The 12,109-nt window shown below is 41.6% G+C and overlaps 1 protein-coding gene across 1 annotated transcript in view; it reads right to left on the bottom strand.

The window, feature by feature from the left end:
* The window catches only part of col4a4 (collagen, type IV, alpha 4), a 111,760-nt gene that overhangs the window by 14,009 nt on the left and 85,642 nt on the right, over positions 1-12,109 (bottom strand). The window contains exons 39-41 of the mRNA XM_017683584.2: positions 10,746-10,874; positions 10,325-10,432; positions 9,187-9,342 (exon numbers count right to left, since the gene is read on the bottom strand). Of these exons, the coding sequence (XP_017539073.1) occupies positions 9,187-9,342; positions 10,325-10,432; positions 10,746-10,874 (393 nt within the window). The remainder of the gene's footprint in view (positions 1-9,186; positions 9,343-10,324; positions 10,433-10,745; positions 10,875-12,109) is intronic.

The following is a 12,109-nucleotide window of genomic DNA, read 5'->3' on the forward strand; positions in this document are numbered from 1 at the left end:
AGGTTGCAAGAAATAGAAAATATGATCCCATTACTTGAACAGACTCATAGAAATGATTTTTTGCAGTCTGACTATAACAAGATATTGCATCTCAAGTATAATTCCATTCTGAATAGGTGAGCTGAATCTTTATTAGTCAAATTAAAACAAAAATACTTTGAACTTGGCAATGTGCCTGAACGTTTCCTGGCCAGGCAGTTAAAAGGTGGCAAAACAGGCAATTTACAAAATAAAGTCAAAAAGTGGCAGCCTTATTCCTGATTCAAAAGGACTTAAAGCTTGTTTTAAAGAATTTTATCCAGATCTCTATTCTACGAGGTGCACGGCTTCAGAAGTGGATCTTGTTAGTTTCTTCAATAACCTGGACATCCCTGCACTTTCAGATGTGGCAGAAAAATACAATGGATTCTCTTTTCACAGAGACAGATGTGCTTCGGGCAATTCAATTCTTTCCATCTGGTAAGGCTGCTGGCCCTGATTGGTTTGGCTGAGAGTTCTATAAAGCTTTTTCCTCTAAACTTGCACCACTGATTTTGAGAATGTTATTAGATAACTATATTATATGAGGCTAATGTATGTCTTACTGCTGCTGATGCTACTGATCCTGTATCTTTTAGACCCACGTCTTTATTGAATTTTGATCAAAAGATTTTCTGTAAGATATTGGCACTTAGACTGGGAATACATATCTCTGAAATTGTGCATTTAGACCAAACTGGGTTCATACCTAATAGATTTTCATTTTGTAATATTCTGAATATTCTCTACTCAGATCATAATGTGGATTCGGCTGAAGCCATAATTCTACTAGATGCTCAAAAGGCATTCAATCAAATTGAATGGCCATGCATGTTTAATGTCCTCAATCGATTTGGCTTTGGAGACTTTTTCATTACGTGTGTGAGGATGTTCCCGACTTCATCCCGACTAACCAATGGTGACTGCTCTTCTCCTTTTAAATTGTACAGAGGGGTGCGACAAGGCGATCCTCCATCTCCTCTGCTTTTTAATATTGCTTTGGCGCTACTGGCTATTGGAATAAGGAATCACCCAAAAATACACAGTATTAAATTTGGGGAAGTGGAATGTTTGGTTAGTGTCTATGCCGATGACTTATTGTTGTACATCTCCGATCCAGCCACGTTAGTTCCTAGTCTTTTAAATTATTTAAATTATTTTGGAAAATTATAAGGATATACTATCAACTGGGTCAAAAGTGAGTTTTTGCCTCTTAAATGCGCTTCCATTTCAAGGGGTTGATGAATATTTTACTTATCTTGGCTGTAACTGCCGAGGAATCCCAAATTGTTGTTTAAGTTACATCTCTTAAGCATGGTACAAATAATAATGCAATTTGTATGGGGTTATAAAACAGAACGTATTTCTAAGATTCATCTACAAAAGCCCTATTCAGATGGAGGATTGGCCTTACCAGTGCTTAAACATTATTACTGGGCTGCAAATGCTAGAGCTCTTATGTTTTTGCTCTTATGTAGTGTCAAAGGATAGGCCATATAGGGTTGATCTGGAAGCTAATTCAAGATCTTCTTTGCTAGTTTTTCTGTCTTCAAACATAAGGCCTGCTCATGGGATGATGGGCCAAAATTTCATATTGACGAATTCACTTAATATGGAACCAAACTAAGGACGTCCTCAAATCTCCTGTAACCTCCATTTATACACCTCTGTTCCTTAATCATCTTTTTCCCCCTTCTGTTATGGATCATGCATATTCCACCTGGCCTGAAAAAGGGTTATCTAGTATTGGTGATCTATATATAGAAAATATATTTACACAGTTAAAAGATGAATATAGTCTTCCTCATACACACTTCTTTTGTTATTTTTTTTTGTGAAAAAAAGTTTCTTATTAACCCTTACTCTCAGCACCTAATATCTAAGTTTGTTTTACTCTTACAACCCCAATTCCAGTGAAGTTGGGACGTTGCGTAAAACATAAATAAAAACAGAATACGATGATTTGCAAATCCTTTTCAACCTATAATTAACTGAACACTCTACAAAGACAAGACATTTAATGTTCAAGTGGATAAACTTTATTGTTTTTTGCAAATATTCACTCATTTTGAATTTGATGCCTGCAACACGTTCCAAAGAAGTTGGGACAGGGGCAATAAAAGACTGGGAAAGTTGAGGAATGCTCAAAAAACACCTGTTTGGAACATTCCACAGGTGAACAGGTTAATTGGAAACAGGTGAGTGTCATGATTGGGTATAAAGGGAGCATCCCTGAAAGGCTCAGTCGTTCACAAGCAAGGACGGGCGAGGTTCACCACTTTGTGAACAACTGCGTGAGCAAATAGTCCAACAGTTTAAGAACGTTTCTCAATGTGCAACTGCAAGGAATTTAGGGATTTCATCATCTACAGTCCATAATATCATCAAAAGATTCAGAGAATCTGGAGAAATCTCTGCAGGTAAGCAGCAAGGCAGAAAACCAACACTGAATGACCGTGACCTTCGACCCCTCAGGTGGCGCTGCATTAAAAACCCACATCATTCTGTAACGGATATTCCCACATGGGCTCAGGAACACTTCGGAAAACCACTGTCAGTGAACACAGTTTGTCGCTCCATCTACAAGTGCAGGTTAAAACTCTGCCATGCTGTCACGCAGTCAACGGGGAAGTCAGACTCCACTTCCCAGAATGCTCGGGAGGATCATGTGATCTTCCCCCACACCTGTCAGAGATCACAGTCGCCGGAATTCTAATGTCGTGCACCTGTTTCTTTCTTTATAAGCTGGGACTTTACTTGGACTCTTTGCGAGGTATTGTTCCCATGCAATTACTGAGCGGTTTATCTATTGTGTATTTCCTGTGTATCGACTTCTTGCTATTCCTGACCTGGTTTTGTGTATTGTTTTGCCCTTGTGTACCTCTGCCTGCCTGGAATGATTTGTGTCACGACTTTGGATTGAACTTGGACTTGGATATTTTTTAATGTTTTCTCCCTCTGGGGATTCTCCTGATTACCTCAGGTAATAAATCTCTTCCCCTTTTACCTGCGAGCGTCTGCGATTCTGTTCACACGTTACAGAATACCTCACCCACCATGCAGACGGCGGAAGGGGATGTTTTTCAAAGGGCACTTACAGAACAGGGTCAACTTCTGGGACAACATCAGCAGGTACTCTCAGGAGTAACAAGTTCACTGGAGTCCCTAACTAACCAACAAGCAGTACAGCAAGCTCAGTTGGTACAGCTTGTAGACAGCATCAAGGAAATGACCAGCCAGCTTCGGGGAATGCAGCCAACAGATTCGACACCCAGGACGGCTCCCGTTAACCCAGTGACAACGCCGACCCTAACAACATTTCCGGTTAGTAAACCCGATAAATTCACAGGCAATCCTGATCTATGCAGAGGTTTTTTGTTGCAATGCTCAGTTTTTTTTGACAATTCGCCAATAGGGTCAGACCAAGCTAAGATTTCTTTTGTGGTGTCCCGATTATCAGAAAAGGCATTAGAATGGGCTACAGCTAGCTGGCCTGCCTTCAATGGATGGACGTATGAGCGTTTTTTGAAGGAGTTTAAATTAGTTTTTGATCACCCCTATGAGGGAAAAGTAAGCAGAGAACTGTTAACCCAACTATGTCAGGGCCCACACTCTGTAGTGGAATACGCGCTGGAATTCAGAACTCTGGCAGCCAGTAGCGGTTGGAATGAGACGGCCCTTCTAGTGATGTTTAGACACGGACTGAACCCGGAAGTCCTCAATGAGCTTGCCATTAAGGATGACGGATTGAGTTTAGATCAACTGATATCACTGGCCATCAAGCTAGATCATTTAATGAACTCCAGAAGGAAGAAGGGAAGTGCACGAGGCCCACGAAACATATCACATCCTGTTAGAGTTCCCGGGGACATTGAGATTCCGGAACCCATGGTTTGTGAATCATCCCGGTTATCACAGGAAGAGAGGCAACACCGTTTTTCCCAGCAGTTGTGTTTTTTTTGTGGACAACCTGGTCACCGCATCAGAGACTGTCACAAGAGAACCTCTCAAAATAAGGCACCGACCCTGGGAAAGCACGTGGAGTTCACTAACATGGTGAGTATTCCCACGAAGGGGCTGGTTTCTAAATCTGTGCTACCTGTTAGGTTGTGCTTTCACCCCAAGGTTGTTGTCGTTTCAGCACTAATCGACTCTGGAGCCGAGGGGAACTTCATACATGCTCAGGTAGTGGAGAAACTACGCATCCCTGTCAAGAACCTCCGGAATTCCCTAGAAGTTACTGCATTAGATGGAGATCCTGTGGGATTTCAGCCAATCACCCATGTCACCGTCCCTATTGAGACACACGCTAGTGCATTGCATTCTGAGAAGTTATCTTTCCTGATCCTAGATCAAACTGACTTTGACGTGATCCTTGGGCTTCCGTGGTTAGAAAAGCATAACCCGACCATTTCTTGGACCGATCGTACTGTTACACAATGGTCGGAGTACTGTTTCAAAAATTGTCTTAAAAAGTCTTCTATCGCCATCAGATCAACCACTATTGAAAGCCCAGACACTGAGTCTCCCTTCGAAATCCCACAGGAATACCTAGATTTAAAGGAGGTGTTTAGTAAGAAGAATGCCACTAAATTACCAGCCCACAGACCCTATGATTGTGCTATAGACTTGGTTTCAGAACCCATACTGCCCAAAGCCAGAATATATCCCCTAACTCAAGAGGAACAGAAGGCCCTGGATAGCTATATTGATGAAGCCTTAGATCAGGGCTTTATTCGCCCTTCCACCTCTCCCATAGCCTCTAGTTTCTTTTTTATAAAGAAGAAGGATGGAGGCCTTAGACCGTGTATTGATTACAGGGCTCTTAATCAAATCTCCAAGGCATATCCATATCCTTTACCCTTAGTCCCGGTAGCACTGGAACAACTGCAAGGGGCCCAATACTTCACCAAATTAGACCTCCGCAGCGCGTATAATTTAATTCGGATTAAGGAAGGAGATGAGTGGAAAACCGTCTTTTTGAACACCAGGGGGCATTATGAATATTTAGTTATGCCTTTCGGGCTCTCTGTCGCCCCCTCTGTGTTCCAGGCGTTCATTAATGATGTACTGTGAGACATGTTGGGTAAATTCGTAATCGCGTATCTTGATGACATCTTGGTGTATTTACCTTCCTTAGAGAAACATATCCATCACATTAGAGAGGTGCTTATGAGACTACTACAGAATAACTTGTATCTAAAAGATGAAAAATGTGAATTTCATTTGCGCTCTGTTGCCTTTTTGGGGTATATCATTAGTCACCAAGGGATAGTTATGGACGATCATAAGGTAGAGGCTTTTTGGGTTTTGCTAATTTCTATCGACACTTCATTAGGAATTTCAGTGGTATTGTGGCTCCATTGACTTAATTGCTGAAAGGGAACCCTAAAAGAATCAATTGGAATGCTCAGGCAGAAAAGGCCTTCCAAGACCTTAAGAAGGCTTTCGCCCAAGCCCCGATACTGGCTCATCCTGATCCTAAGCTGCCTTTTGTAGTAGAACTAGATGTGTCAGAAACAGGGGTGGGAGCAGTTCTGTCGCAACGGACCGGGTCTCCCGTTAAATTAGCATTTTTCTCGCATAAATTATCTCAGACGGAACGAAATTATGGAATAGGAGATAGAGAGTTGTTGCCTATCAAATTAGCTCTTGAAGAATGGCGACATTGGTTGGAGGGCGCCAATCATCCGTTCACTGTACTTACGGATCATAAAATTTAGAATATCTCCGGACAGCTAAAAGGCTCAATTCCAGACAGGCCAGGTGGTCTTTGTTCTTCTCACGCTTTCAATTTAGTATCACCTACAGACCCGGAAGTCGCAACACCAAGGCAGATGCATTGTCCTGGAAATTTCACACCCAAATCAACCATGAGCAAGACGAAGATCCTCACCCAATTGTTCCCCCCGAGGTAAAGATATCACCCATTCGTTGGAGAATAGACGAGGAGATTGAGCAAGCTCTCCCCAGCATTCGCATACTTGAACAGTGTCCACCAGAGAAGTTCTATGTACCCCCTGCCTTCAGAACTGCACTTATCACCTGTGCACACTCATCATTAACATCAGGACACCCAGGTGAAACACGCACCCAACAACTCCTTATTAATAGGTATTGGTGGGAGGACATGATCAAAGATGTACATAATTTTGTAGCCTCATGTTCTATTTGTGCCCAATGCAAGACACCTAAAGTACTGCCAGTGGGGCGACTTCTATCCCTACCAGTTCCCAACCGGCCATGGTCACACATCGCTGTCGATTTCGTAACACACTTGCCAGTCTCACAGACATTCACTACCATAATGACGATAATTGACAGATTCTCGAAGGGAGTCAGGTTTGTGACGTTCAAAGCCCTTCCCAGTGCCTTTCAGACAGCTGAAGCCCTATTTCAAGTGGTCTTCCGGGTGTATGGAATACCGGAAGATATCGTCTCCGACAGAGGACCCCAATTCACGTCTCAGGTATGGGCGGCGTTTTTTGAACATTTGGGGGTCTCAATCAGTCTATTATCCTGAATCGAATGGACAATGTGAAAGGGCTAACCAGGAACTAGGGAAGTTCTTGCGGCTCTTCTGCCATGAAAATCCCAGAGACTGGTCACGCTATTTAATCTGGGCAGAAATGGCACAAAACTCCCTCATTAGCTCTACGACCGGTATAACCCCTTTTCAGTGTATCCTAGGCTACCAGCCACCTGTTGCACCCTGGACAGGGGTCCGAACCGATGTTCCGGCGGTAGATGAATGGATGAAGAGGAGTGAGCAGGTATGGGAACAAACACACTGCAGAATAGAAGAGGCTATTCGTCGGCAAAAGGTACAGTCGGATAAACACAGGGGTCCGACACCCACTTACAATCCAGGAGATCGAGTGTGGTTGTCCACCAAGAACTTCAGGCGTCCTGAGGGGACTTGTAAAAAATTATCTCCCAAATACACTGGACCTTTCAAAATCTTGAAGAGAATCAATGACGTTACTTATAAGCTAGACTTACCCCCAAGGTTCCGTTCATCTAATTCTTTCCATGTTTCTCTGCTCAAACCTGTGGTTACAGGACCATTGGATGAGGCGACACCAGATACTACGCCACCGCCACCGGAGTGGATAGAAGGAACGCCGGTATACGCTGTCCGGAGACTGCTAGATTCCTGCAGGCGTGGTGGACTATTGCAGTACCTCATGGACTGGGAAGGCTACGGTCCAGAGGAAAGGTCCTGGGTACCGGGTATCATGTGAACTTGTGACTTGGATATATGTTTTCTCCCTCTGGGGATTCTCCTGATTACCTCAGGTAATAAATCTCTTCCCCTTTTACCTGCGAGCGTCTGCGATTCTGTTCACATGTTACACATGCAAAGCGAAGCCACATATCAACACCACCCAGAAACGCCGCCGGCTTGTCTGGGACGAGCTCATCTGAGATGGACTGACGCAGAGTGGAAAAGTGTCCTGTGGTCTGACGCGTCCACATTTCACACTGTTTCTGGAAATCATGGACGTCGTGTCCTCCGGGCCAAAGAGGAAAAGGACTGTTTTCAGCACAAAGTTCAAAAGCCAGCATCTCTGATGGTGGGGGGGGGTGTTAGTGCCCATGGCAGGGGTAACCTGCACATCTGTGAAGGCCCATTAATGCTGAAAGGTACATACAGGTTTTGGAGCAACATCTGCTGCCATCCAAGCAGCGTCTTTTTCAGGGACGTCCTGCTTATTTCAGCAAGACGATGCCGAGCCACATTCTGCACGTTACAACAGCGTGGCTTCGTAGTAAAAGAGTGCAGGTACTAGACTGGCCTGCCTGCAGTCCAGACCGGTCTCCCATTGAAAATGTGTGGCGCATTATGAAGCTCAAATTACGACAGCGGAGACCACGGAATGTTGAGCAACTGAAGCTGGACATCAAGCAGGAATGGGAAAGAATTCCACCTACAAAGCTTCAACAATCAGTGTCCTCAGTTCCCAAACGCTTATTGAGTGTTAAAAGCAAAGGTGATGTAATACAGTGGGAAACACGCCCCTGTCCCAACTTCTCTGGAACGTGTTGCAGGCATCAAATTCAAAATGAGTGAATATTTGCAAAAAATAATAAAGTTCATCTGTTTGAACATTAAATATCTCGTCTTTGTAGTGTATTCAATTGAATGTAGGTTGAAAAGGATTTGTAAATCATCGTATTCTGTTTATATTTTTGTTTTACACAACGTCCCAACTTCACTGGAATTGGGGTTGTACTTTCCTCCCCAGATACTGACCGCTTCACGGAGGCATGGGCTGCAGATATTGACACTTCTTTGTCCAGGGAGGTCTAGGAAGAGAGTCTGTCCAGAATTTCCTATTGCTATAGCAATTAAAAGTTGACAGCTGACACAGTTCAAGGCCCTGTATAGACTCCATTATTCAAAAACGAAACTATCTAGGATCTCCGGATCAGTATCTTCACTTTGTAACAAGTGTGAGATTGTAGATGGTACCTTGGCTCATCAGTTTTGGTTTTGTCCAGTCTTACATGATTTTTGGTCCATTATATTTTTATTTCTTTCTAATATACTTCATATCCAAGTGTCTTGTGAGCCTGTTGTTGCGATTTATGGCTATTCTGAGTTCTAATGACCAGTATGGTCGCTGCCAAAAGGGCCATTCTTCTTACCTGGAAATTATATTCAGCCCCTTGTTTTAACATTTCTGGATGTTGGATTGGGGTGGAATATGGGAATGTATTCATCATGTTTGTATGTAAGATTATAAATAAAATATAGATTAAAACAAAAAAAAAACAAAAAAAGCATTTTATCAGTTTTGCTTGTTTAGCTATATTATCTCAATCTCTCAATATTGTTAAAATGAAGATCAAATGTCCATATGCTTAAGTATGTTAAAAAAAACTAAGGTTGTCATGGGATGTCCTAATTGTTTTCACATGACTGTAATTCTAAACTCTCCAAATTGAAAGGTTCTATCTGTGTTTAGTCCATTCTAGAAAAGACTATTTGCAAATGATAATTTAACAGTCAGATGTCAAATGTATCTTAAAACAAAGACTTTAAGATTTAAAAATTAATTGTTACACTGAGTTATGAGCGTGAACACTGTGATCATCAGTATATCAAAACTGCACTGAACACACACAGATCCTAGGATTCTAAGTCAACAATTGGTGTATTACCTTTCAGTCCTCTTAGGCCTTCGATCCCTGGGAGTCCCTGGGTGCCACAAGACCCACTTTCACCTTTACATCCAGGAATACCTTGTGCTCCAGGCTCACCGACATCACCACATGCAGGAATGGGCTGGCCTGGAGGTCCCCTAGCCCCCACGGGTCCTACAGTTGTCAATCAAACATACACATGCCGTTAAGATACTAGATCATGACTTGGTGACTTAGCACTCCAATAAGCTTTGATTTTGGTCTAAATTCTGATTGTAAAATATGCAATATACATTGTTGTAATGTAGCCATTGTAAAAAACACAATATACACTGAATAAAACATTCAGTGTAAAAAAAACTATTCTAACTAAATCAAATTAGCCAGTACTGGAACAGGATGATTTTGGCTCCAATTAAGTGATCAGCCAATTTATTATTTATGCTCTTCCTGGTTTCTGTTGAAATTTTGCAGCTTAAATAATGTGAGCCAGGAAAATGTGCTTGCGCTGCGTTTGAATGCTACTACTACACTTATACCAAAATGCTGCAGCACAATTATGCATGACTCATTGTGCTAAACAGCCCGGTGCCAGCTGCAGTTGGCGTAGCATGTCGATTGATTTCATCTGATTTAAACAGGGACGTGATTTTTCCACACAGTTTGGCCTGATACCGGGGAGGTAATGTTATTTTGCATCTTTGGCTCATAGAAAATAGCAGAGCGGCAGTGTTTGATGTACTCTCTTGGGCATTTGAAAAAATGGTAATTTTTTGATTAAAAAAGGAAGAAAAAAAAAAGTCAACAAAAAACAAAAAATTAGCCAATTTAGCTATTAAATATTCATAACAGGAATAGATCATAAACATTTATGATCAGTGCACCTCCAGTTTTAAAAGGCAAAAAAAGCACAAAATGCAGAGATTGACTTCTTTATGGAGTTACGAAAGTCTCTAAACACCATTTTCAAGTCAAACGTGTGTTGACATCGACTTATTCTACATAAGACAGGTGATTTCATACTGAAGCTGTTCAACAAAAATATTGATCTGATAAACAAAGTGACTCCTGTGTTTTGATAATATTATTTTTGAGTGGTTGCTCTTTTTTCTCCTTTTATCTGACTATTTTCCAAACTCCTTCTACAGTCACACACCTGATGGGCCATCCTGACCAGGATAGCCAGCTTCACCACATTGTCCTGGTTTAGGCTCCTTACATTCTACACCAGGGCATCCAGGAGGACCACTAACACCAGGCTCCCCTAGAGATGGTGAGGAAAAGAGAGATAAATCCAGAGATAAAGAAATAAAGAAGGATCTAATGCAATTCATGATAATTGAGTGAACATAATAGTAAAGCAAGCCATTCCAGATTAGGGGTTTGCTGATCCTGGAGACCCACTACCCTGAATAGTTTGAACTATTTCCTACCCCATAATTTTCAGCTCATGAGCTGGATTAGTTGTTTTCAGGGGCAGAACAATTCATACTGTGCAGGGCATTGGGTCTTCAGGAGGATTAGGAACCCTGTGTTAGAGAAACGACTGAGAGATAGTGGATAAGATCAGCAGGTACCTCGGCACCCAGTCCGGCCTCTCGAACCAGGGACCCCTTGCTGGACTTGACCTGGATAGCCAGGTTCTCCGGAGCATCCTTTTTCACCTGGTAGACCCAGAGGCCCTACCTCACCAGGTATAGTCATTCCTAGAGGCAGATAAAAAGAGAGTGAGAGACGGTTGAGAGGGATGGATAAACAGTGAAAGCACAGACAGGGACAGGTGTTTAAAGTTGAGGATGCTGAAATTGCAATCAGTATTTACGTGAAATGACTGTCCTTTTTACTTTGAATTTGTTTTTCAATCATTTATATCAGAGTATGTTATATTGCACTAAAGTGAGGCAAAAGAGGAAACTATATATGCATATAACTGACATATCAGACCCTGATGCACATGCTTTCTCTGCTTTCTCATTCTGGATGAACTTTTTGCAAATTAATTATGCGGCAACCAATCAGGTTGTTATGTGGCACTATAAGTGACTGTGTCACGCCCTCAGTCATACACACAATATAACAGTTGGATAAACATTATTTCTACTACATCAGATGATTTTTTTTTAAAGTTAAAAAACCGTATTTGCATTGGGGTTCAGAATAGGCCTTGATCTCAGCATCTCAATTAGCATATATTTTATAGACACACCCCCAGCATTACTACAGATTCTAAAAGTATATCAATTAAAATAGAAACTCATCTAGAAGCACATAAGTCTTTCCTACACTTAAATTATTTAAAAATTCTGATTTCTGTATCATTATTATTATTATAATTATTATTATTATTATTGTTTTTAGCAGTCGTGATACTGGGAGGGCTGCACGTCCCTCAGCACCCAGACTTCCTGTCTCAATGGGGATATGTGAGCATGAATATGGTGAGACGCATGTCTAGCATGTTTGTATGTTTGTATGTTTGCAATAGAATGCTAGGAACTGTGAAAGACACCTTCACAACAGTTACATAAACTGAAAAAATGATGCACTGAATTTACTTTGTAAATTCAAAATTGTACTTGATTGACAAACTGTGTACATGATTAAAACATAATGCTGTTGCCAAAAGTATATAAACTGTTTTAATGTAATGCATTTTATTTATGTGTACACTCATACACGCGCAGGCAGAGCAAAATCACGGCATCTGGGTAAAAACGAAACAAGAACCATAAATTTAAAACCTTTGTTTTGGAATTCAGCCGGAGGATAAATCTAATTTTCAGGAATTTCCAATCACAACATGGTTGCAAACACCTTTCATGGGCAAGGTAGTGTAATTTCCCTCTCTGCTTTGAAGCTTACCATGCACAAAAAACATTCACTATAAAGAGCAGCATTTAATACACAAGTTCTCTGTGCAATCGAATGAAGCTCAAAAAAA

This window comes from Pygocentrus nattereri, chromosome 17, assembly GCF_015220715.1.
Source record: "Pygocentrus nattereri isolate fPygNat1 chromosome 17, fPygNat1.pri, whole genome shotgun sequence".
In the NCBI taxonomy this organism is placed as follows: domain Eukaryota; kingdom Metazoa; phylum Chordata; class Actinopteri; order Characiformes; family Serrasalmidae; genus Pygocentrus; species Pygocentrus nattereri.